The 25,823-nt window shown below is 36.2% G+C and overlaps 2 protein-coding genes and 1 long non-coding RNA gene across 19 annotated transcripts; 2 read left to right on the top strand and 1 right to left on the bottom strand.

The window, feature by feature from the left end:
* The first annotated feature begins 1,183 nt into the window (after positions 1–1,183).
* On the top strand, positions 1,184–4,035 carry LOC107765251 (BTB/POZ domain-containing protein At1g55760). Its single transcript, XM_016583875.2, has 4 exons — positions 1,184–1,846; positions 2,715–2,860; positions 2,950–3,068; positions 3,264–4,035. Exons 1-4 carry the CDS (start codon positions 1,728–1,730, stop codon positions 3,864–3,866), a joined length of 987 nt encoding a protein of 328 aa, XP_016439361.1. The 5' UTR covers positions 1,184–1,727; the 3' UTR covers positions 3,867–4,035.
* Positions 2,984–5,543, bottom strand: LOC107765252 (uncharacterized). Its single transcript, XR_001643403.2, has 2 exons — positions 5,432–5,543; positions 2,984–3,483 (listed from the first exon to the last, which is right to left on the bottom strand). It is a non-coding gene; the product is annotated as an uncharacterized LOC107765252 (long non-coding RNA).
* Positions 5,544–14,845: 9,302 nt separating this feature from the next.
* LOC107765249 (uncharacterized) lies at positions 14,846–24,307 on the top strand. 17 transcript variants are annotated; one of them, XR_012695609.1, is made up of 15 exons: positions 14,846–15,450; positions 15,744–15,822; positions 16,005–16,055; positions 18,037–18,183; positions 18,345–18,410; positions 20,610–20,728; positions 20,915–20,980; positions 21,652–21,770; positions 21,897–21,952; positions 22,059–22,188; positions 22,275–22,479; positions 22,566–22,604; positions 22,725–22,820; positions 23,480–23,548; positions 23,916–24,307. XR_012695609.1 is itself a non-coding variant. In XM_075223074.1 (11 exons), exons 1-4 carry the CDS (start codon positions 20,561–20,563, stop codon positions 21,901–21,903), a joined length of 360 nt encoding a protein of 119 aa, XP_075079175.1. In that variant the 5' UTR covers positions 18,566–20,560; the 3' UTR covers positions 21,904–21,952; positions 22,059–22,190; positions 22,275–22,479; positions 22,566–22,658; positions 22,743–22,820; positions 23,111–23,158; positions 23,480–23,548; positions 23,916–24,307. The 17 variants fall into 17 exon arrangements, 14 of the variants coding, with proteins under 14 accessions (XP_075079175.1, XP_075079173.1, XP_075079174.1 ...); XR_012695608.1 differs by having other exon boundaries at positions 21,652–21,774; XR_012695607.1 differs by lacking the exon at positions 20,610–20,728 and adding an exon at positions 23,111–23,158 and having other exon boundaries at positions 18,037–18,410; positions 21,652–21,774; positions 22,566–22,658; positions 22,743–22,820.
* Positions 24,308–25,823: the final 1,516 nt, after the last annotated feature.

The raw sequence follows: 25,823 nt of genomic DNA, 5'->3' as shown, positions 1-25,823 counted from the left end.
TGTTCAAATACAATAGTCTGCAATGTGAAACACATACCCTTTTCGTTTCGCGATATTTGTACGTCCCTTTATAATTTTGAATTTAAGAAAATTATCTTTTTAAATTTCTTATGTATAAAAGAAATATCATTTACGTGTAAAAGTAAATCTCTTGTTTAAAAAAAGAAGTAAGATTATACAACTAAAAACATGTTTGTAATGGACCACAAAACTATTTGACCTGTTTCCGTTTCAAATTTGTACGACTATTTGTCTGCGTACGAATTAAAGATATATATATATATATATATATGATAGTAGAAGAAAATAGTAAAAGTACTGGTAGAAAAAAAGTATAATAGAAAAAATATCACATTAAATTTAAAATTTAATTATTTTAATGATATCTAATCTTGGAAGTTGCAAAAGTCGAGATTTTAAAACATCTTGAAATGAAAAGAGTGTTTTATGAATTAAAACAAGTGAAGTATTAGTCAATTACAGATTATCCACATAAGGTAAGATAATATACTTACTACTCTCTCCGTTTCATATTAGATGGAGTATTTTCCTTTTTAGTCTGTTCCAAAACAAATGACACATTTCTAAATTTGGAAATAATTCAACTTTAAACTCTTTATTTTACTCATTTACCCTTAACAAAAAAGCTTTTATAGCCACACAAATATCATGGCACCACAAACCTTTTACCCCTTAAGCTTTGAAGACCACAAGTTTTAAAAGTCTTTTTTTAAAAAAAAAAATTCATATCGAGTCAAACTACCTCATCTAATATGAAACGGAGAGAGTACATAAATATTACGTAATAAAGTCACCTAAATTTTGAGGATTTTGGCAGCTCAACCTCCCAACTTTAACAACATCTCATTGGGAGGTTTAAACATTCTGTTTATCGAAACATATTCATATCTAATGAAAATATAGTGCTACTTCCTGTTCCCTATGAACTATGAAGCTAACCTTTTGTATCCAACACACCTCTCCTGTTTCTTGAAGAAAGACATAAGCCCAAAAAATCTTTAAAAAATGAAAAGGAATGATTAAGAGAGAGAATCTAGCAAACATTAGCAAAGAAAAGAATAAAAGAATTAAAAATATGGAAGTGTTGGAAATATTTCAAAGCAAAGATACTTTGCTTGAAAGAAGCATAAAAATAAACATTCTGTTACTTTCATAAGGCGTACACATGTGTAACTAGAGTCCATCAATTTTACCCACAAAAGAAACCAAAATACTTCTAATGCAAATAATATCATTTGCATACAAAATCCTAAACTCTGTACGCTAGCAGACTGTATATAAACAGAGTAACCAACCATCAATCATCCCTGAAGTGTAGTGTAAGCCAAACAAATTTGTAGCGAATTAACTCTCAGTCCCCACCAAAAATACAATCTTTCTTTTTCTCAAGCTAAAACAAAAACCATTCTGCAAAACTTCACAATCAATGGCGTAAAGCATTAACAAGAAATACCCTTACGTGTCCGAAACCTATAGAAAACCAATTGGGCCCATCCCCTGAAAAAATACGACCCTTAAGATAGCTAGATGAAGTAGTAGTAGTAGTAGTAGTAATAAACTTGGCGAGTGTATTCGAGGAGAAAATTGTTTTGTTTTTTGTATGAGGAATAGGGAGAAAAGCAAACCTGGGAAAGCACGGAGAATTATTGTTGGAAGGTTTATTCGATTGCATCCATGAAATCACGGCGGCGCTTGTATTTTCTAGGATGAGTGATTCTGCTTATCGTGTTGATACCACTCCGCGCCTCGCTCAATGGCGGATCGACAATTTGGCTTCTTGTACTTACCGGAAGTCCGATCCTTTTAAGATCGGCAAATGGAATTGGTCAGTCACTCTTTTTAATATTCTTATTATGTTTCTTATATTCTGATCAAACAGAGCAAATTACAGCCAACAAATTGCCTTCAATTTTAGCTGTTATAGTGCGGCTTCAACACTAAACTCATTACTCCCCTCCAATTTACGTGCACAGAGTTTACGAAAAAATAAAAGATCTTTTAGAATTTGTGGTCCTAAATCAGACTATTTGTATAGTTATAAAAGCTTTTCATTAAGGCTAGAGTTGTAAGTTTAAGCTAGATTGTTTTCAAATTTAGAAAGGGGTCATTCTTTTTGGAATAGACCAAAAAGGAAATAGTTTCACGTAAGCTCGAACAAGCGAGTAGTATATCACGGGTTCATAAATTAATATTTGTAAAAAAGATTACTTCAGTAATAGTTTCTCTCCCACATATATACTCCGTGTAGTTGAACTGTACAAGCTATGCTCTATCCGTCTCTGTAATAGTGTTACACATTTTTGCAAGAATCTAAGAAATTTTAGCCCAGTTTGTTTAAATTCATCAATCAATTCAATTGTTTGTTTCTCATCTGATGAGCTGATTGAATCACCGTAGGCCTTTGTTTTATTACCCAAAAAACAGATGACAAAGTGGGGTAAAGGCTATATTAATAAATTTATAGCATTTTTTTCCCTGCCTCCTGGCCTAAGATTTGTGGCAATGTTAAAATTTTCAGTGTATGCTTTCTTCTTTTGTTTAATATGGGTATTTATTTTTTTGGCAAATTTCTTGAAAAGGGGAGACAGTTCAGGTTTCACTCACTATGATAGTAATGTATGGTAGTGACATTAGTAAGTAAGCAAGGAGTGTACGTATATATGTTAATTAAAAGTCTTTTTATTTGATTGAAGGCACTTAGCTGTGGAGAAGAACAGGACATTGTTCATTAAATTATACCCAGAGATATCAAATTTTACAAGAGACAATCCTCCAATTGCAACTTTTATAATTAGATTAATCTCGTCCGCTGGAGATCGCAAGACTTTGATTCACCCAGGTAAAATTGTCTTATACTCATCAATCTCATTTGTTTATATTCTGATCTAAATTTGTGAATTGGTGATTAATATTGTTTGGAATCTGCAGATGTTATAGACAAGCAAATCAAGAGTAGCGACGATTTTGTTTGGCCAGTTGAAGTCCCCTTAACTGGGAAGTTCATTATTGACGTTGAATTCCTTGATCTGAAGACTGCAGCTCCTAATGTACTGTTTCCTCATCTTTTCTTTATGTGCATATATACATAAGGAGCATGTTTACCATAATACAATTCATTTGCTACCAACATGTTTGCCATAATACATAAGGAGCATGTTTGCCATAATACAATCTTACATAAGGAGTTGTAAGATTACCATGGTTTTCCTCATTCATGTTCATTGTGTTTTGTGAACTTGCAGAGTGGTGAGCTGTGCTCAATCTGGACTGAAGGATTAACCGAAAAACAATCAAATGCTACTGCTCTGACATCACTTGGCCGTATGTTGTCCGAAAGCATTCACACAGACATCATAATCAATGCTTCTGATGGAAGTATTGGGGCGCATCGTGCTGTTCTTGCTGCAAGGTCACCTGTCTTCCGAAGTATGTTCTCCCATGACCTCAAAGAGAAAGAATTATCTGCCATAAACATCTCCGACATGTCAATAGAAGCTTGCCAATGTTTTCTGAACTATATTTATGGGAACATACAAAATGAAGAATTTTTAATCCACAGGCTAGCTTTGCTTCGAGCCGCTGATAAATATGACCTTTCAGACTTAAAAGAGGCATGTCATGAAAGTCTAATGGAAGATATTGACGCGAAGAATGTTCTTGAGAGGCTTCAAACGGCTTCCCTTTATCAACTACCAAAGCTGAAGGCCTGTTGTATGAGGTATCTTGTGAGGTTTGGTAAAATATTCGATATAAGAGATGATTTCAATGCCTTTCTGCAGTATGCAGACCGAGAAATCATTGGTGAAATCTTCAATGAAGTTCTTGCTGCTTGGAAAGGATTCTGATATCTATTTGGAGATTGATTCGGCAAGTATGTAACATATGTTCATTGGGTTTGTGTATATTCAATCTTGTACATAAATTTGATTTTACTGAAACATATGTTACCATTGGGGCTTATGGACGTCATCTTGATATTTGGTGATTATTAATAGCATGCCGAAAAGATTAATTTGCATGAATGTGTTGTACACCTTATGTGGTGTGTGCAATTCATCTTTTCCTAATACTATAAAACAAACATGAGATGATTATGTATAAATAAAGTAAATAGTAGCTCAACTACACTAGACAAGAAGCAATTTCCCAATTCATTTTGTATTTGTTCTTTGTTAAGAGCCGAATGTTTAAACCATCATAGATTGTGGTGGAATGTATGAGATCCCTCCACTCGTAAGACTTAACCTGAGGTTTTGATTTCGAGTCCTAATGGTGAAACTCCTGGCTGTAGTCGGATTAGTGGGGTTTGGATACGGATGGTAACTTTCACTAGTGTCCATGCCAGGATTTTGCCTTCTGTTATGGGTTGGATAGTCCTATTTGTAAAACTAGCACGGGCTAGCCAGTTTTCGGACTGGTCATTCAAAAATAGCCAGTGTTTGTAAAGTCATCGAAAATAGCCATTATTTTGCTGCAACACGGAAGGTTCTAGCATAATATACTGGAGATCGGTGTACCTGTGTAGCATATTATGTTGGAACTCCAACACGCGGAAAGTTCCAGTATAATATACTGGAACTCTAGTATACTTATGCTGGAATTCCAGTATATTATGCTGGAACTCCAGTATATTATACTGGAGTATTTTTCTAGATTTTGAACATTGTTTTCGTTCAGATTTATCTTTACATGAAAAGTGACTAAATTGCGATTACTTTTAAAACTGTGGCTATTTTTGAATGACCACTTGTAAATCTGGCTATTTTTTATTTTCTCCCGTCATATTTCCTTGTCCATGATTGAGTGAGTTTGCATTTAAGGAATTATGCTGATTCATTACTTGAGAAAGGCTTTGAAGATGATGTAACAAACTAACATTGTAACTTTGCCTAGACGAAATGTAAACAGTCAATGTCAAGGCAGAGACCTCCCAGTGAAGCAATCTTTTAATACAACATCAGGTTCTTAATTTCGTGAGAGTTGTCATAATTCATGTGTTAAAGTGTAAGGAAATCATTTTTATTGAACGTTTGTGCAGACAATGCTCTGTATTGTAAAATCACTTTTTTAGGATTGTTTTCTAGTGTTAGGTTGGGTATAAAAGTAGATGCCCATGAAAATCGTAATTCATATAAGGTAAAGGATAAGATACGACGGAGGATAACATTTTTATGATATATTTGAAACTCAAAGGTTGACAATCATGTTTAAATGGTAGTTGAACCAACTGACATTAAGCAAGTCATTTTAAACTTTTGGGGGAAAATATTTCTTTCTTGGAGAAAATACTTTGACAATTGAATGTAACCAAACACTACAAAGTAATTTTTAAGAACCATTAATATTTTCTTTCCCGTCATGAATTTCAGTTAGGAGAAGTTTAAAGAGTCGATAGAAGGGAGATTCTCACCTCGAAAGAAGATTTTGGATGCTTTGTTGGTCTCTCCAATTTGATTTTAATGCTGCAAAAGGAAAAATAGGAAGTAGCAAACCATTTTTGAGCTCTCGTCCACTTGGCATTTCATATTCAGTAGCCCGACTAATTTGTTCGTGTCATATTCAGCAACTTCATTAATTTAAATTCGTGTCGTATAGATCTCATGAAAGGAGAAATGACTTCCTGCCTGGGGTCACTCCGTTCAAAGGCTCAACCTAACAAAAATTTATTAAGAATAAAAAAATCCCATCAATCCAATGAGATTTTGGCAATTTTGTCCTAGTCTTCTCTTTTAACTTACTTTTACACTCTGTGTAGATCATTATTACTCATTGTTTTATAATGTATTATATTGTACTGTATTTTATTTTTTGATGGATATAATATCTGGATAAATTATATCATTTGTTGTTGTTAAATAACATCTTTATTGTTTTGTTTGACTGTATTATACTGTACTGTACTACTAAGTTTACTAAAATACTATCAATTATTTTAAATACGATGCTTATTAAGAATTACTCATAAAAATAATTTATTTATTTGACCTCCACATCTTCCTCACATGGAATCATCATTCTACCATAATAGCGAAAGGCCCAAACTGGTTTCATACAAACAAAATTTTTTTTACAGCCCCATCAAAACAGAATAGACAACGGACCTTGAGTTCCTGACCTTTAATATGGCAAATAATCCATAACTTAAAGTGCATAATATAATAAAATTTTCTAGCAACATGACATGTAAAATTCATATCGATCTAGTCAAAGTCTATAAAATCCTGAATAGATAAAGCATAAATAACATTAGTCTAACTCAATTACCAGGAGACGACATCAAGGTTAGTAAAAGAAATTTGCGGTCTTTCAATGGACACCCAATCAGTGTGCGACACAAGTCTGCATATTTGCAAAGAAATATATAAGCTTTCATGTGCATACTAGACTCTAAATCCAACACTTGTACCATTTGTCATATGTCACTCTCAGGAATAGGTGGCATAGTTGAAAGGCGATTAATTGCATTAGCCAAATTATTCATCCCACCTCTCAACATATCAGCCATGCCTTCAAGATGATCTTGTTTAGATTTTTTTATTCTTGCTAGAAGTCGGTACCTCTGAATATGCATTCGATTTAAGTGTTTCCTGAGTTGATTGATATTGCTCATGTTGTCTATGTTCCTCGATATTTTTCAAGGAGGCAACATTAAATTAGTTCATCTACCTCATCAATAGTCAATGAACTATCACTTGATTTTCTCAAATTATTACGAGCACCCTTTCTTACCATGTGTGCTCCAGTCTCGGCTTACTTTCCAGTAGCTCCATCCCTTCCACATATCTCAATTAGCTTATCATAAATTACAAACTAAAAGGTTTTAAATTTCTAGGGATGTACTCTTTCATGAATACATCTTTCCTTTTTATTCAATTCTTCTCTTACTCCAATATTTTTCACTATTACCTTCTTCTCCCACTTACCACCTTACTCACTCTCCAAATATTTAGCTTATTTCCCTACAACAAAACACTTCCCCAGCATCCTAGGACTTTCTCTTCTACTTCTCCTAGGTCTGCTCCATCTGTTTCTTTTCCCAGGGTTTCTTCTCCTATCCCTTTTTCACTATCTCAGTTTTCTGCTCCAAGTTCCTCATCTCATCCTCTAGCTCTGTTAACCCTTATTTATCTCACCAACCAACTGAACCTGCTCTTAGGAGATCAACTAGGGGCCATCATTTACCTAGTTATTTGAGTGATTACATTTGTAATTCAGTTTTTTTAACTAATCTTAGGGATGACAAATGGGGTAGGGCAGGGCGGGGCGAGGCAGGGCAAACTCCAAACGGAGCAGGGCAGGGGAATTTTAAAATAGAGCAGGGCAGGGCAAAACAACTGCCAGGGATTAAGTTTTTATTTCTAATTTATTATGCTATTTATAAGTAAAATGAAGAAAAAAGGATGCCACGGAAGATTTAACTACAAATCTATTCTAGTTTCTTATATCTAGAAAGGGATGAAACACAGCAAAGTGTGAAAAAAAATGGATAGGATAGAAAAAACAAAAACTTAAATGGGGCAGGGTAGGGCAGGGCTTAACGGGGTAGGGCGGGGCAGGGCAATTTTTAAAAAAAATGCTAAATGGGGCAGGGCAGGGCGGGTCAAGGCTTGCCCTGCCCCGCCCTACCCCATTTGCCATCCCTAACTGATCTTATTGCTCATTATTTTATTTGCCTTATGTGTACCAGTGTGCTGCCCTTTTTTGCTATTTCACTCAAATCAGCCACTTTTAAATCTATTTCTTATGTTTTTGTACTAACAACATATTCCCAAGCTTTATTACATCCAGAATGGCAAGAGGCAATGGACAAAGAGTTACACCTTGGAAGCCAACAAAACTTGGGAAGTTGTGCTGCTACCAAAAGACAAAAAGGTCTTGCCTTGCAAATTGATTTTATAAAGTGAAGTATAAACATGATGGATCAATTGAAAGGTTCAAGGATCGCTTATTAGGAGAGACATATAGAGGAAAGGAATATACTTCACTAAAACTTAATCTCCAGTTGTAAAGATGACTACCATAAGGTGTCTATTAGCTGTTACAGTCAAAAAGTATTGAGGCATTTCTCAGTTGGATGTCAATAATGCCTTCCTGCATGATGATTTGCAGGAAGAGATTTATATGAAATTCCTTTCTGGAATGCCACCTGCGATATCCAATCATGTTGTAAGCTTAAGAAATCATTGTATGGGCTACGACAATCCTCATGGCAGTGGTACGCGAGATTCACCGCAACTTGAAATTCAAGGGATACTTCTATTCACTTAATGATTATTCACTCTTCTTTAAGAAATCAAAAGGACGGTTTCTATTCTTGTTGTTTATGTTTACGAAATTCTTCTAATAAGGGATGACCCAGTAGATATAGATTCTGTTAAAACTTTCCTTGATTGTAAGTTCAAAATAAAAGATTTGTGACAAGCTCACTATTTCTTATGCATGAAGATAATCTTAGAATCTCAAGGAATAATTTTAAGTCAACGCAAATTTAACTTGGATTTGTTATCAGAATTTGGTTGTCAAGATTTGAAACCAGCCGCTTCTCCCATTGATCCTTGCTCACAGCTTCAAGCAGGTGATGGTGATTTGTTGCGTGATCCTACTATTTTTCGGCATCTGTTGGGAAAGCTGAATTACCTTACCCACACGCGCTCTGATATTTCATTCGATGTTCAGTACTTAAGTCCATTTATGCAAACTCCTCGTCGACCCTATACTGATGTTACTTTACATTGTCTCTCCGTTATTTGTTGCTCGATCCAGGTTTGAGGCTTTTTATGTCTTCAAGCTCCTCTTTCAAATTAATCACCTTTTGTGACTATGATTGGGGTCGATGTCCTAACTCACAAAAGTCGATTAGTGGTTATTTCATCACTTTGGAAGGTTCTCCTATTTCTTGGAATTCCAAGAAACAATCTTTAGTATCCTTGTCTGCGGCCGAGGCAAAGTACCTGTCAATGCGTCGAGTCATGGTAGAAATCACTTGGCTCGTGTGACTTTTAGAAGATCTCTCTGTTCCTTTTCCACTTCTGGTGCCTCTTCACTCTAACAGCCAGGCGGCGATTCACATAGCAAAAAATTCAATTTTTCATGAATTAACAAAGCACGTCGACCTTGATTGTCACTTTGTGCGAAAACAATGCCTCCTCAGGATCATCTCTTTGTCATTTTTACCATCAATTTCACAAATCGCAAACGTCTTTACAAAACTCCTTTCCATCCCTAATCATCATTCTATTTTAGGCAAGTTGGGGGTTGCTTCCTCACCCTCCAACTTAAGGGGAGTGTTGGCATTAGGATTTCGAACTCACAAAATAATGGTGATGATTTGCAGAAAGGGATAACGATGAAGAAGGATTAAGGAACGAAGAAGAGAACTGATGGGAAGTCGAAGAATGAGATAGTTCGGAGTTTACCATGTCCCAAGTCAAAGACAATATCTAATGATCATCACCGCTCATTTCATTCTTGATGGATTTAGTTATGTCCATTGATTTAGCAAGACTATGATACAATTGTCAAGCATCTTCTACAACCTGAGAGCAACGTATTGGATATGTATAGAAATTATCCCAGTATATTCTTTTATTATTTTTCCCTATCAGTTAGTTTGTTAGGGATTAGCTAGTACAAAGGCGACAAGTGTACAGATAGAAACTTTCTTTTCTCTTTTCCATTTCTTTATATTTTGATGTATAAATACATGTACAGATCCTTTGGGATAATACACAAAATATTTCTGCAAACTTAGTCTTCATTTATAACTCTATTCAGTATTATTCTTATACACCCTACCAAACTACCCCTTAGAGCTAGCCTGTTTAGCCAAGCTTTTGAGAGGCCAAAAGTTTTTTCTTTTGGTCAATGTAATGATCCGACTGGTCATTTTGAGCATTTGCATTCACTTCGGCAATTTTGAGGTCACGAGTAGCTTCGTATTGTGTATTATGATTTGCGTTATCGTCGGTTTTGATTTTTGAGTGGTTCGGGATTGATTTAGAAGGATGATTCTTATTTGAGAAGCTTGAAGTTGAAAAAATTGACCAAGTTTGCCTTTTGGGTATTTGATCTCAGATCAAAGTTTCGATAGTTCCGGTATGTCCGGATGGTGATTTTGAACTTGAGCGTATGCCTGAAAGTTCATTTGGATATTTCTAGAAGATTTCGTCACTATTTGGCGAAAGTTGTCAATTTGAAGGTTTGGAAAGTTCATAGGTTTGACAGAGAGTTGACTTCGATATTATCGGGTCTGGGTTGTTATTGTCTCCCCAGGATCATCTCTTTGTCATTTTTACCATCAATTTCACAAATCACAGATGTCTTTATAAAACCCCTTCCTAGCCCTAATTATCATTCTATTTTAGACAAGTTGGGGGTTGATTCATCACCCTCCAACTTGAGGGGGGTGTTGGCATTAGGATTTTGAACTCACAAAATAATAGTGATGATTTGCAGAAAGGGACAATGATGAAGAAGGATGAAGGAACAAAGAAGAGGACGGATGGGAAGTCGAAGAAAGATATAGTTTGGAGTTTACCATGTCCCAAGTGTAAAATTTGATGTCATTCCGAGTAGATTTGATATGGTTCGGCACGAGTTTTGAAAGTTAAAAGTTTGAAAGTTAATTAAGTTTGATTTGAGATGTGATTCATGTTTTTGATACTATTATGTGTGATTTGAGGACTCGAATAGGTTTGAGGGTGTTTCTCTCTATATCTGTTGTAGTGCACACCACATCTTTCAAAGCTATCTTTGAGGATTTAAGCTTCATTTTCTTATGTTATGTAACTACTTTTGGGATTGGAGTGGATGGTTCTTTGACTTTTGAGAGTATCTTTCCAACACCTTGATCTTCATCTCCTAAAAGAGTAGTAGATTTTAGCCCAACATTGTCTATCAGAGCTTGTAAATTATCCTTGAGAAACTATGCGCTTTCTCCCACCAAGACATATAATTGGCGGAGAAAAGCTTCTCCACAGGATTTCCCTTTAGGGGAAAAGCCGCACTTGAAATAGACCGATATAGTGCACAAATTTTCTAAAATCTGAGTCCTTCATCTAGAGAGGCGTTACAGACATCACTCTCCAAAAATTTGGGGACGTTTTGTAAAACCTAAATTGACGACCAAACTGATGCGGGCTATATGGCTTGATGATGAATGAGTTATCATACCTCAAAGGGAGGTGATTAAAATGTATGCTCATGAAGTAATTTGAATCCAACTCTTGAGGGGCCTCGTTATCCACATAATAATAAGGACGAGAATTGGTTAACATTGTTGGTGTCCAAACTATATCCTCTCCACTGTAGATGCATTTTCTTGCATCCTTCTCGTCAAAGTACCTCGCGGCTCCCTCTCATAAGCATGCCACCATCAAAGGGACAGACGGACCCTTAGCAAGTGGATAATGAGTTTTGAGGTAATATGCAAGCCAGTCGTAAACATAATGAATGGGAAAACAAACTTTGACCTCATCAAGTTGGGAAGAAAACGAAATCTTATTCAAACCATGATAACTACTCGCCAAGGGACTGCAAGGCTAATCTTTCGCCTGCTTGCCATCTTAAAAGTCTAGGGACAAATGAAGTTCTCTGCCTTATAGGGAAACACAAAAGGACATCGCCAAATTGATAAGAAGACTGCTATATATGTTTCATCTTTCTTGTCAGACCTCACCCTAAGCTTGGAAAATATATCTTCTTGATCACTCGACCACCTAGTTGTCTCAAAAATAACTCCGTTAGGATTATATGTCGACTTTAGGCGCACATATTTCTTTTCCTTTTGCAGTGGGGCAGGTTTATATTTTATCCACTTTCTCAAGGAGACCTTTTGGTTAATACCCGTACCTTCCTTAAGGTGATGGAAGGTAGCAAATAAATACTCGCAAGATCGAAGAATAAATCTCATCTATTTTTTGTCCAAACCGATGAGTTCTCTTGTCTCAGGTACCACTTATTCGTACGAAAAACCCGCAATGGGCAAACCTCCAAGGATATATGAGTCCCAAAGAGAGATAAATAGTTCCCCAGTTGATGTAAGAAACGTGTCATCTTGGGTCACCAAGCCTCACAAAATGCTTGTAAAATTTTCGAGTTTCGATCATAAGTGAAAAGTGAGACATAGACAACATCATAAATCCTTATTTTACTCAGGGTTTGTTGGCTTCCACCAAGTATATCCTCAGCCCATTTTCGATATCCTGGAATATAACGATACTCACCCTCGATTGTCGTTGTGTTTCCCCAACGTACTTCTCCTTGAATTATGCGACGCCCTAAGTTTGGAAGGGTGTTAGCAAGGTTTAAGTGGCGATGGATTGGCGCTTGGAGAGACCACATCTTGGATAATGGATTAGAAGTAGACTTGTGCTCCAAAGTCCAGTTTTCTACATGAAACGAGTTCTTCAAGGAAGGTTATGAGGCTGCATATCGGCCGGCTTGTGGGGTGTGAACCAAAAGCTTGGTTTGTTCTATGCCATCTTCAGTCTCGATTACGAGATATCTAAGTTTGGAGGAAGGTGATGAAATTTGCCATCTCTTCGGGCTGCAAGGGAAAAAAAGTCATCAAAGTCCAAATCAAGAATATTAGAATGGGCACAAAGGTCTAACTGGATGAAATGGCCTATGGTTTTCAAGCGGGGATGAATATCCATCCCTTCACACCTTGAGAGTAATCTCTCCGACAGTCGGGCCACATTGAAAGTAATCTCTCCAATAGTCGGGCCACATTGAGAGTAATCTCTCCGATAGTCGGGCCACCTTGAAAGTAATCTCGCTGATAGTCGGGTCATCGAATCTCTTCGTTATTCGGGAAAGGATAAGTATTCGTCCCCTCACGCCCTAAGATTATTTTCTTCATGCATTGATCATCTTGTTAAATAAGAATATATCCTTCACGCTTGACCTAAAAAAAAGGAAAAAAGAATAACAAGGCAAGAAAAGCACAAGGAAAAAAAACTACCTTCGTATCAATGCCTTCAAGTCGTTAATAGTAGACTCAAACAATTTGCAAATGCTGAAATTGGTATAGAAATTGGTACTAATGGAATGAAAGGTGTTTTGTATTTATAAGATAGCGGAGGTCGACAGTAAAAGATTTATTTTGGTGTGGGATACTCGTAATCCATCCCCGAAAAGGATTTGAGTCTATTGAGGCGGCGCTCCTAATTCGTTTGCAACAAGGAATGTGCACAAGGTAGTGGTGGCATAAATTATGATAAACAACGAAAGCACTCTAACAAAGAATATAAATTGTACTTGAAATTGCCACATGGAGACACTAAAGACTTAACGTGTCAATCTGCTGGGCATAACAATTAGAAAGATTCTTTCTTAAATTGTGAAAGAATTGGAATTTTCAAGCAGCATTAAATTCAAGTATCAAAGGTACCCCAATCAATGCGGATCCAGCATGAGCTAATGTTAAATTCTCAAGTCAAATTATTATAAGGCATAATTTATGCAATGCAAATGAACCTCAGAAATAACTGTTTCGAGGATATTTGATTCGAGACTAATTTATCAGTACTTCAGAGCCTCGCCTTGAAATTTATCAAATTTACACTTCAAGCGAGTTTTGAAGTAGAGAGCATGTGTAGGCATATTAATTTTATTGAAATTAAATTCAATAAAATAATTTGGACTATATGTTAAATATATTTGTTCAAATAAATATTACGGGCCAATATAATTAGATTAATTATATTAGTTCAATAGAGAGAGAGAGTAAATAAATAAGTTTAAATCTGTTGGGCTAACCCATTTAATTGGGCTACAAGTGATGAACCCACTTCATTAGGCCCAAGATGTCATCTTCCTAGAGGCCCAGTTTGATGACACGTGTCAAATGATGTGGCACGCCAAGTCAAACTGAAGAACCAATAGGATCATGCCACGTGTCAAAATGACAAAGCATGCCAAGTCACATTAAAATGCCAATAAAACTACGTCACGTGTGCAATTGACGTGTTTTGGCCAATCAAATGCGGTCTTGTCACACTTCAATTTGATTAGTCGGAAAAAGTTTGTTCTTATCATAACTCTTCACTCCTACAAGTATAAATAGGGGTCTTCATAACCCAGAAAAGACAAAAGAAGTTATAATAAGAAGCAAGAGAGAGCTCGTGGATCAAACCGTAAATTTCTATAATTTTCAAGTTTCAAGCAATGAAGTTCAAGTTCAGGAAATCAAGTTCAAGCTCAAGCACGAAGAACAAATCAAGGTTCAAGGAGTACGAGTTCAAATCAAAGTCCGTGCTAGTTGAATTCAAGATCATTGTTTGTGGCAACAATATAGATTCAAGATCAAGCTTGAATGCCCTTGAATTTATTTTCTATTGGAAGGAAGAATCGGAGGATTTATATAGATTGTACACTCATATTGTTTGAAATCAAATCCTACGATTGTTTGCAATATTTTTCGGTCTCGATTATTTTCTAGACGCAGTTTTATTGTCTACAATTGTAATATGACGTTTGCTCTTTTAGTAAAGTTGAAATCCTACTAGGTTAGGTCGTGGTTTCTAATCCCTTGAGCAAGGAGTTTCCCATGTGAATATCGCGTGTTTATCGCTGATTTACTGTGGGAACAATCAGACAAACTAATTCACTATACTGTTTGGTTTTACAGTCTGTTGCTTACCGTGGGAACTGATAGAGAGCATGATTCTTTATACAGTTTGATGGACTCTTAATTTCTATTGTAGCGATTTCACGTAGAGAAAAATATTCAAGCTGATATAGAGCTAATTAATCTACCATTTCCTCTTCTTTATATACTGTATTCTTTTCTAACTTGCATCAGAGCGCTAACCATCAGACATGGAAGTTGGAACGAATTGGGATTTTTTACTACATTATCTGTAGTTGCTCTCACTTTTCCATTTGCTTTTTATTTTTTTTTATTTTTTTTGGTTTTAATGTTTTTTAATTGTTTATAGTTTAAATATGGTCGTAATAAATTGGATTTTTTTTTAAAAAAAATTGCTGACATGGCATGCGTAAAATGTTGATAACGCGTGTGTTTTTCGAGGTGAAAATTTGGCTTTCTGTAAAAATATTAATGCATAATTCAGAAAATTTAATGATACAAGAAAAAGCTTTGCACTTAATTGTTGTAAAATTGAGTGAGCACGTGAAATTAACTGCTCTAATCTCTAAACCCATTCCTTCCTATTCCATAATCATGGAATCCCGCATCCATAAAATCTCAAGATTTCAATCTAAAAAAGGAGTTTATGCCCTAGCCTTCAACTGTAGAACAAGATCATCCTTACATGATACCCAAATCCTAAGTAATTGGGTATATTAAGTGTAAATACAAATACTGTATTATTTGAGCATCGATTATGGCCGATGGTAATATGGTTACAACGTGCCAAGTACAAGCCTAAATGCAAGGACTCCATCCCTGGCGTGTTGAATTTGGTACTTCTCTTCCAAATTCTCTACAATATATATGAAACAGTCAAATCATACAATAGTTAAACCAGACAATAAAGATGTTATTAAACCACATCAAACTACACATTTTATCCAAACTTTATAATCAGATACAACAAAATATAGTACAATAGGATTAGGTCGAAACGAGCTGTTAGGGTTGGTTATATGAATGTTACTACTTTGATTTGTTGTCTCTTCTGTTGGATAGATTCTGTTCCAGCACTTGATGCAGTGACAATTGACTGATTGAGTTATTTCCTTGTATTTATTGGTAGAACAAGGAACCATTTTTGTTTATACCAGACGACCCAACATCAACATCAAAGATTAATGTGGAGTTCAAGTTGATTACAGGTGCTTCTTTACATACCCTTTTTTCCTTCATGAGACTGTCTTTGCTGCTAATTTGGTGTAATTGTTCGGTTTTTAGTTGATTTTTTGGTTTGATGATTTCATCAAGCTGGTTCTTTTATCAATCATTCTCATTCTTTTTTTCCCTTTTATTATTCCGCTCCTCAATTTTTTTTCCTTTTCAGGCCCAACATATTAGCCCTAAGCAGGCCCTACTTAAGCTTAACCGGGATCAGGTTAGCATTCATGATTAATTCAAAGAAATGCTATTTACCAGCTCCTATCAGGAGTATTTCAGTGTTTCCTGTGAAGCATACAGACTGCTGAGACAACTGCAACTTAATGCATTTCACTTTGTATTTTTTCCCTGAAAAGAGTTACTCCATCCGTTCCAATTTACGTGAACCTATTTGACTGGGCACGCAGTTTAAGAAAAAATGAACACTTTTGGAATTTGTGGTCCTAAACAAGTCAAAAAGGGGCCCATAGTATTTGTGTGGTTATAAAAGCTTCTCATTAAGGGTAGAATTGTAAGTTTAAGCTAAATTGTTTTCAAATTTAGAGAGGAGTCATTCTTTTTGCAACGGACCAAAAAGGAAATAGGTTCACATAAACTGGAACGGAGGGAGTATATGTTTGAGTTTGGTAGCTTCTTTGACTGTGAAATTGCCGAGAACCCATAGATAGGTCCTTGGGATATGCATTGACTTGTATTACACATGTCATGATTCGGCTAAACTTGGACTATTGTGCTTCTAATGGATGGAAGCTTGATTTATTCAAGACTCATTACATTTAGGGGTATTGTTGGTTTCTCTTTTAGTATATAATAATTTCATTTATGGGTTTAATCTATGTGGTTGGTAGGTATACCACTAATTACAAAAATGTTGATGTAGAAGTAGCACGGTGCCAAGGCACCCAAAGGTATGACCTAGTGGTCACCTGAGCTGGTGGGAGGTAATAGGTACCGGGTGGAATAATCGAGTGCACAAGTTGGCCCAACACCATAGTAGTTATATAAAAAATTGGCAGGTGCTGAACTTGGCTGTTTCATATAAGAGGAAAATGTAGGAACTTTCAGCCATAATTTGGCAAGTGCATATAATTGGCATTAGTTTTTACAGTTTGAGGTTTGCTTTTCATCTATCAGATTTACAATTCAAGTCTTAGTTTCGTATTTACTATCTCTTTGTCGCATCAGTGACTATAAATTACTGATTCAGATTACAGCCTCTTACAAGGTTCAATGACATTTTTTAATTCCAGCTGCTAAATATCAATAAAATACGGTGATTATTAAATGATAAGTGTGCCTTCGAAGTTCCAACATGCTATTTTAACCGGCTGGGTTAGTACTTCAGGTGATTTGCTGAGCAGACAAGATAACATACCTTCCAGCTTTTGTATATATTTGAGTTTGATAGCTTCTTTGACCGTGAAAAGGCTGAGAATTCGTAGGTAGGTCCTTGGGATATGCATTGACTTGTATTGCACATGTCACTATTTGGCTAAACTTGGACTATTGTGCTTCTAATACATGGAAGCTTGATTTATCCAAGACTCATTACAGTTAGTGGTGTTGTTGGTTTCTCTTGTAGTACATAATTATTTCATTTATGGGGTTTAATCTATCTGGTTGGTAGGTATATCACTAATAACAAAAATGTTAATGTAGAACTAGCAAGGTGCCGAGGCACCCAAGGGTATGGCCTAGTGGTCACCTGAGCTGGTGGGAGGTAGCAGGTACCCGGTGGAATAGTCGAGGTGCGTGCAAGTTGGCCCAGCACCATAGTTATAAAAAATAAAAAAGTAAAAGGACAAGCCATTGAACTTGGCTATTTCACATGAGAAGAAATTGTAGGAACTGTCAGCCATAATGTCCATTGCAAGTGCATATAATTGGCATTAGTTTTTGCAGTTTAAGGTTTGCTTTTCATCCATCAGAGATTTACAATTTCTAGTCTTAGTTTCGTATTTACTATCTCTTTGTCGCATCGGTGATTATAAATTACTGGTTCAGATTACAGCCTCTTAGAATGTTCGGTGACATTTTTTAGTTCCAGCTGCTAAAAATCAATTAAATTTGGCGATTATTAAATTATAAGTGTGCCTTCGAACCAACGTGCTATTTTAACTGGTTGGGTTAGTACTTCAGTGATTTGCTGATCAGACAAGATAACATATCTCAAGCTTTTTGTATATGGTGCATTGCAGCTTCTGGAAAAGCTGGAGAGCTGCTTCTGAAAATGCTGCTGTTCTACCTGTTGAACAACTCAGTGCAGCAGAAATGGAGCACTGGATTAAGTTACTGCTGAGAAAGGCAAATGTAGTTCATTTTTACATGGTTCGGTGTTGCAGAAGGTCATTGAATTCTGAACCTTTTTCATAATGCTACCTGATTTTGACAAGAAACTGCCTGTTAGTTTTTGTCCTGCCCCCTCCCGGTTAAGTTGGCAACTGATCATGACATTTACTTCTCGTTAGTTGGTCGGTAAAATATATAAAGTGATAGTGTATTGCAGACACTTCATAAGCAACTTGCCATTGGAGGTGTTCTATCAGAAGCTGAATTTTGGGCTGCAAGGAAGGTTATTATCTAAAAAAGACTCTTAGTTTTATTACTTTTTTGTTAAAATGCTGTTATTGACTTAATGAAAGTGTTGAGCTATATCTGGAACACCTGAATACCTGGCAGCTGTTTCCTCTATACATTGTGAAAAGTGTTGCAGTATTTTGTCGTGCAATTGAACTGCAGAAGCTGCTGGATCAGAGTGACAGGAAGAAGCCTAAACAGCACGTTGGCTTTAAAAATGACATGTCGAGTGTAAAACCTCTATTTAATGCTCAGGTCAGAGGAAACTCTTCTCTCCCTGTGCTAGGGGTTACAATGCCTGTCACCAGATGCAGCAATGATACCTGCCTAATAGGTTGCAGTATGATTTTTTTTTAGCTCAAACGTATGTCTAATCAAAAGCGTTTTCTATGAAATCTGATCAAATTCTCCTAATGCAGAAGGTATTTAGTACTTCTGTAACCCTATTATTGATCCAATAACAGAATAGAAGTAGATAGAAATGAAACTGAATTTCGAGAGAGATCTTTTGCCAGCAAAAATGTCGTCATTGGATTTGCTTCCTTCCCCCCCCCTCCCAAGGGGCCTTGTGTGATCCTGTACTTTGTGGACATGAAAGCTTAACTATCTGCTTTTCTCCATTGGTGTTTCGGACAAACAGAGTTACATTTATCTTGGCACCAGAGGTTATTCACCAGGTAATCTTATGTGTTCTATGAAATGGTTTAAATTAATGGAACATTATAAAGAAATCAAACTCAGCTTAAATGATATGACATAAGGTATGGAAACTTCATCTGCCTAGATGAAATGAGAAATACATGAGTGGATTTTGCTTCAAATGGATGTCTCAGTTAAACTAGGAAGAGTTTTGAAATTACAAAATGTTAGAGCAATTGGTTAAAAGTGTTCAGGAATGGCATGTGCTTGGTTCCACGCTGGAGCATAAAGTAGGCAAACCTTGAGTTTATGGTATTGTGTTGTGAATTTGCACCTGTCAATAGAGAGTAGAGGTGTTTCAAGACTCCTCGACATCTTAAGCTTATGGATATGGAAGAAATGGAGCCAAGTTGTGAAACTTGAACATGCTCCAGGAAGGCCAATCACTCCTAGAGGCTCGAAGTTATTGGCTTCTACAGTGCAGTCAGGAACCACTGCTTCACTTGTCAAATTTGATACACACAAGTTATTACATGAAAAAGGAGTACCCTCAATCCTTAAGTTTCATTTTACCTAATTCTTTAAGTGAAGTTTCTGTTTCCAGATATCATATCTTTCACACGGCTCTTTAATATCTACAACAGATGCTACTTGTTGAATTTTAAATAAGAGCAACTGGCATTAGAGCTTTGTCGAGTTCATTATGACAAAAAAGTATTTTAACAACCTTAGATGTAACTTTGCTTTGTAATCGGTGCCTAATCATGTTGGAAATTTAGTTTTAGATCTTTGCTGAGAAACCAACTGGCCTAAATGGCATATTTGAACTTCGTGCCGAGCAAGGTAAAAGACTGTGCAAATAAATGAGATTGAATCTTTTTATTTGCAGAAGCGATTTAAACTCTATCAATAAGGTTCATTCTGATCTTCTTAATATTTTCATACACAAGTGCATGTTGGGCGAGATATATGTGCTTAGTTTATTCCAAAATCTTGGGGCTAGCTTGCCATCATCAAGTCTTAATCTTAGGTGAAGTTTTGGAAACCTTTTTAACTACCATCGGATGTGGAAGCAAGCGGAAAACTGTTGTGCCACCTTAAGTTTACCACATTTTCTGGCTTCCATCTCTCTCTTTTTTTCCCCCTTTACCACTTGATAAAGGGCAGCCCGGAGCACTAAGCTCCCTCTATGCGCGAGGTCCGGGGAAGAGCCGGACCACAAGGGTCTATTGTACGCAGTCCTACCCTGCATTTCTGCAAGAGGCTGTTTCCACGGCTTGAACCCATGACCTCCTGGTCACATGGCAACAACTTTACCTGGAGGTCACGGGTTCAACCCGTGGAAACAGCTTCTTGCAGAAATGTAGGGTAAGGCTGCGTATAATACACCTTTGTGGTCTAGCCCTTTCCCGGATCCCGCGCATAGCGGGAGCTTAGTGCATCGGGCTGCCTTTATCAAGTGTTAAAAAAAAAAAAAGCAAGACTCAAATCTTATTGCACTTTTAAATGGTTGAACTTACAGTCTTTCAAAATAATAAGACACAAATCTTATCAGATGATAGAAAAGGAATTTTGGACCAAATATTTAAGAGCAGAATACCTCCACAGTACGAAAAACATTGTTGCAGGTTCTTGAAGCAAGATGATCTGTTAGCTTATGAAGCTCGGAAGAAGGTTTGTACATCAGATTTTACCAATTTTAATTATTTAACAATTGACATCCAAAACTTGAGAAGTGAGGTGTATATTACTGCTCTCTCTCTCCCTCCCTCTTGCTATCTGAGTATCTCTGTTATTTTTCCCCTTGAGAGGAAATGGAAGGAGAAAATTGTTTCTTTGAATGATTGGTCTTCCTTCCAGATCAGACGGGTGGATCCAACTCTGGACATGGAACCAGATGAAGGCGATGATTACATACACCTCCAGGTACATCGTCAAATTTTCTGCTCTGCAATTGCTGACGGCTTAGTAATGAATGATCTTGTCCAGTTGAAGATTAGCTGCCCATATTTTTCCTCATACGTCAAATGAAATAACATAGTTTTCTTTCCTAAAATGTCCGATGAAATAGCGTAGTTTTCTATAGAAAAATAAAAGTTTTTTCGTATAAATTCGTGATCAAGGTGTCCTTGATATAATACAAGCGAGTTAACATCAATAAATTGGTAGAACATTAACTGAGAAGACGCGTTTACCATATTTCTCGATCTCTTCTCCTTCCCAACTCCGCTAGTGTGACTTCTCACATTGCCGGTCCCAAGCTCGGATAGAGGAGGAGGGTTTTGGTAGGTTGAATGCCAACATTAAACCAGGAAATACATGATGAATCCTCACAATACATTTGCCTGATAATTTTAAATGAGGAACATGGTAGATTCATATAGACAAACTCAACTTGTTTGGGACTGAGGCATAGTTGTTGTCTCCTTCTCCTTCCCATTTTTCTTTTCTTTGCAGAAGTTGCCAGTGAGTATTTACATCATGCATACATTTTGGAGCATCTTTTAGTAGCTAGACCTACCGGTCTTCATGTATGCTTTAGATATATCCTCTTAAATGCAACCTAACATTTTATGGTTTATGGCATGGAAAAATAGGATCATGGACTACCTCATGGTGAAACTAGGAGATTTTGGATCCACAGTATGAGCCATACAAGAGATCATCCTCGCAGCTCCTCTACAAGCATGCAGCCATGGTCCTTTGAGGAAGAGTTGTACGTAAGCTTCTGGCTCCGGTGTTTTGTGGTTCTAAATTCATTTATTTTGTACTTGTAACAATCATTTCAAATTTGACTTGATGCTTTTCCTTCTTACATTTGTTGTTTGTCCAATCTGCAAAGATGTTGAACTGGATGGTTCACGGTCTGTTGCTGAAGCATTCACCAGGGCAAACAGGGTAGAGCACATTTACTGTTAAATTGTTCACTTATCTCTTGCAATCTGAGCCCATAAAAAGTGTTTGTACAACTCACCACTTTGGTTTGGGTTTCTGCGCGGAACAGCTGAACTAGCTATCGAAGTGTCTGATGAAAAGGATATAAAAAACGCCTGGATAAAATTCTCCGAGTGGCTCATGATATTGAGGATCTTCATTCACCTTGTGATCGTCCAGTTGCATTCCTGAGTATCAACGTGTGGCTTTCATTAGGTCTATTTTGTTGAACTCTGTCTCTGTAGATCCAATTGATTATCTAATATATGATTTTGTCCTGAATCAGGTTCCTCGAGACTACTTACTTTGATTCTCAACGCGCAAATGCAATAAAGGCTTTGGGGGATGCAGTTGTTGGGATGAAACAGTTGAAACCTAGTGTGATCGTACAAGAAGCCTTTTAGCTCCTTAGAGGAATCCATTTCCGAGATCAATTCTTCTCTTCTCGAGAATAAACTGAACCAAAAATTAGTTCAGAAGTAGCTCTCAAGGTATTTTTACCTTTTTAATTTAAAATTGCCACGGAATGTTATCATATTGGCCATGGAGAAGTTAACTGTATATAATTTGTTAGCAGGTTCTCAGTGCGCCAAGTATCATCTGGGAAAGAACCCCGGTGAGCGTCTTTTGGATCAGTTACTTAGTGCAACCAAAAAATGAATTGCTACTTGTGAGTAATTCCACTGTATTTTAGTTTATCTTGAACTGATATTTTGCCCTGTGCTTTCGCTATTAGTTTTCATTTTGCTTGTAGCACTGGACATCAATTCAGGAAATGTTGAAGCATTTCTGGTCATTGTATCCAATAACAAGTAAATATTTTTAAACTAAGGTAATGTTCGATCTTGATGCTTCACTGTCAACGTTATTTGGAGTTCCTGTTACCTTATAACAGAATAATGTTGTTATGGTCCAAAAGAAAGATTTAGTTACAGAACTTTGTTTATTCTAATTGTTCAAAGTTAGGTGTATGTGTTATGTGTTAACTATAGTTTGGTCTCTCAGAATTATTACTATATTTAGAACTTATTTCATTGGGTTTTCCTTCTATCGAGATAAGTTCCATTGATTTTAGAACTTATTTCATTTCCGTGGCCTTTTCTAATGCTTATCATTTGACAGTTAACTAGATTAAAGGATGTGATGTCCCAAATATATGGAAAGCTGCAGGTAGTGGCGTTTCTGAAATCATTTTCACCGTTCATATTTTTGTTATCTGTGATTGCTTTTCTCCATGTATGATGTCTTGGAAAGGATTCATATAGGAATACAAAACTAAACATATTTGGTAGGGGATGGCATAGGAAACATGAGAACATAATAAAATTCAAGACTAAACCGGCCAAGGTGGACTGTTCGTGAGCAATTTACGATAATGTTATTGAAAATAAAATTACTTGATAATGTTAATCTCTTGCTAGTTATTGGTCTATCTGATTTGAGAATTTATTTCCTATGGCATTAAATTTTTATCTTCTTATTGATGTTCAGAAGATTAAGGAATCTGTGCAATCTGATATCCAACATCAAGTTTCCCTTCTTGTACAGCCAATGCTTCAGGTGAACTTCTGGCCTTCAGTATACTAACGGCAGCTTTAGTTAAGAGATCAGTGTAACAGAATTTCATCTATAAATGTACTCTTCTTATTTTTAACTCTCAAACCGTGTTAAGCATTTCTTTTGAGACATTTTGCCTCCAATTTGCCTTGTTTTTCTCCTGCTTCTCGTTTGGTTATTGGAATGATTAATGTCATTGAACACGAAGTTTTTCTATTCTATCTTGTATTCTATGATGGAAGATGCCTCAATCTTGTTCTAGGGAACTGTCTACTGTAGGAGTTTTAATTTATTTCAGTCTCATACTGCATGATTATCTTGCACTGAAGCTTATTAGCTGGAACTAATTGACAAATATGCTTTTATGCAGGTTCTTGATGCTGCCTTTGCTCATTACGACGCAGATGTACAGATGAGATCTGCAAGAGGTGGGGAGAGACAAAATAGACTTGTGTAGGCAAAGTGCCCGTTTTCACCTGATTCTACCTCCCTTTGTCTTATGATAGATTGGTTTTATAGCTCATTACAAATATTTTTTCGTATATAGTTTTTCCACCGGAGATCGTTATGATAATTTTTGTTTGATCATTTTCTTCGATTCAAATTGTAATTGGTCATAAGAAATTATTTCCTTTTGTCTTCATGGGGTCACACAAATGTACATCCAGTAATGAAATGGGTGGACGTCCAAATTGTACATATATTGAGATATTGTCGAGGCAGGTATATCAGAGTTTTTCTTTATTAGTTGGTTCTTTTCTATCTTCTCTGGCTAATTTTGTTGGTGGTAGGACTGAACCTTCTGTGGGTCGTGTATATTACAAATTCAATGATTGAAGCACCTTTTTAGCCGATTGATAGTCCATTGCGTACGCTATTTTGGATGTTTCATAAGTTGGACTGACATTTTGAATTTATTGAAATTGTGTAACTTATCCAGCAAGCACTAGGATTTGCATTTTGTTAAATGTATATTCCACAAGATATAGCCAAGAAACCATTCTTCTATCCAAGCATTCAAAGGATATGCAGGGCTAGAGTTAGGATTTAATATTTATGAGTTCTTAAATTGTTATTGAATCATAACTCGTTTAGCTGCTGAGTTAGCAATTTAATATATATATATATATATTTGATGAATTTTTAATACAAATACAAGGTCTAAGCAAAAATTATTGGATTCATTCGAACTCATATTTATTTCTCCGGCTCCGCCTCAGGATATGACCTAGAAGTGAGTGAAGATCTTTAGATCTTGAAGATCTAGTTCAAATCTCATGAAAACAAAAAAAAAAGTATTATGTGATTTCTTTCGATTTATCAAATATAAAATATCGAGATACGTGTAAGTTGTATTTTATAGGTATAAAACATTCTTCTCTTCTAACCAAAAGTTGTTGGGGGTGCTCATGGGGCTAGTCTTCTTTTATGAAGCAGTTGCTTTTCCAACAACAGAAAAACGTACACAATAGTTGGAAAGCAAACTAAAACAGAATCCAACCCTCAATTAGTCAATTTGAGATCCACAAGACCAAGAAAAGTTGTCTGAATAAATCAAGCAAACATTAAAATGAAAAAAAATGAACCCCTACTTCAGACCTTTGCAGAGCATAACCAGTTTTAAATTTGAATAGTCTAATATGAAAATGAAGTCCTAAATTTTAGTACTAAAATAGGGATTTAGGTATAAAGTACTTAGTACTTAACACAAAAAAATACAAAAAGTTGAGCCAACAAATTTGAACATCAAAGTAAAAGCAAGATGAACATTTAACTAATGGAGTAGTAGTATGAACAAATCAAACAATGGTCAGAAATTCTAAAACCATACAACCCCATCTTATTTTAAACATCGCAAAACGAGATGGAGTAGTAATTAATAGGATGGTGAAGGAGCAGGGGGGAAACCCAAAAAGGGCCTTCGACCAGTAGGGGAGGAACAGAGAGCATTAAGACAATCAACAACATGAATACTGTCCTTCAATTTGTGAAAACCATTCTTGAATACTCCAAATCCAAACAAGAAATCGATCGCAACCACAATTAGTACAACGCATGTGCACAACATGCAAATTCTACCACCGCAACACATTTTTGGATCTAAACAAATATGTTTTTGTTTTGGATTGTGGTTTTTTTAATAGATATATAGCAGCAATCAGTTGATCTGTTTGGAAGGAAAAGAGTGTAGGGTTGGACTACTCTTTTCTATCTCTCGGTTGGTTCTGGCTAGCGGTTACTCTACGCATCGTTTCTGCTTTTTAAAGTAACCCATCAC

The sequence above is a fragment of the Nicotiana tabacum genome, chromosome 10 (assembly GCF_000715075.1).
Source record: "Nicotiana tabacum cultivar K326 chromosome 10, ASM71507v2, whole genome shotgun sequence".
Lineage (NCBI taxonomy): Eukaryota > Viridiplantae > Streptophyta > Magnoliopsida > Solanales > Solanaceae > Nicotiana > Nicotiana tabacum.
This window is presented reverse-complemented; position numbering and strand designations above follow the sequence as displayed.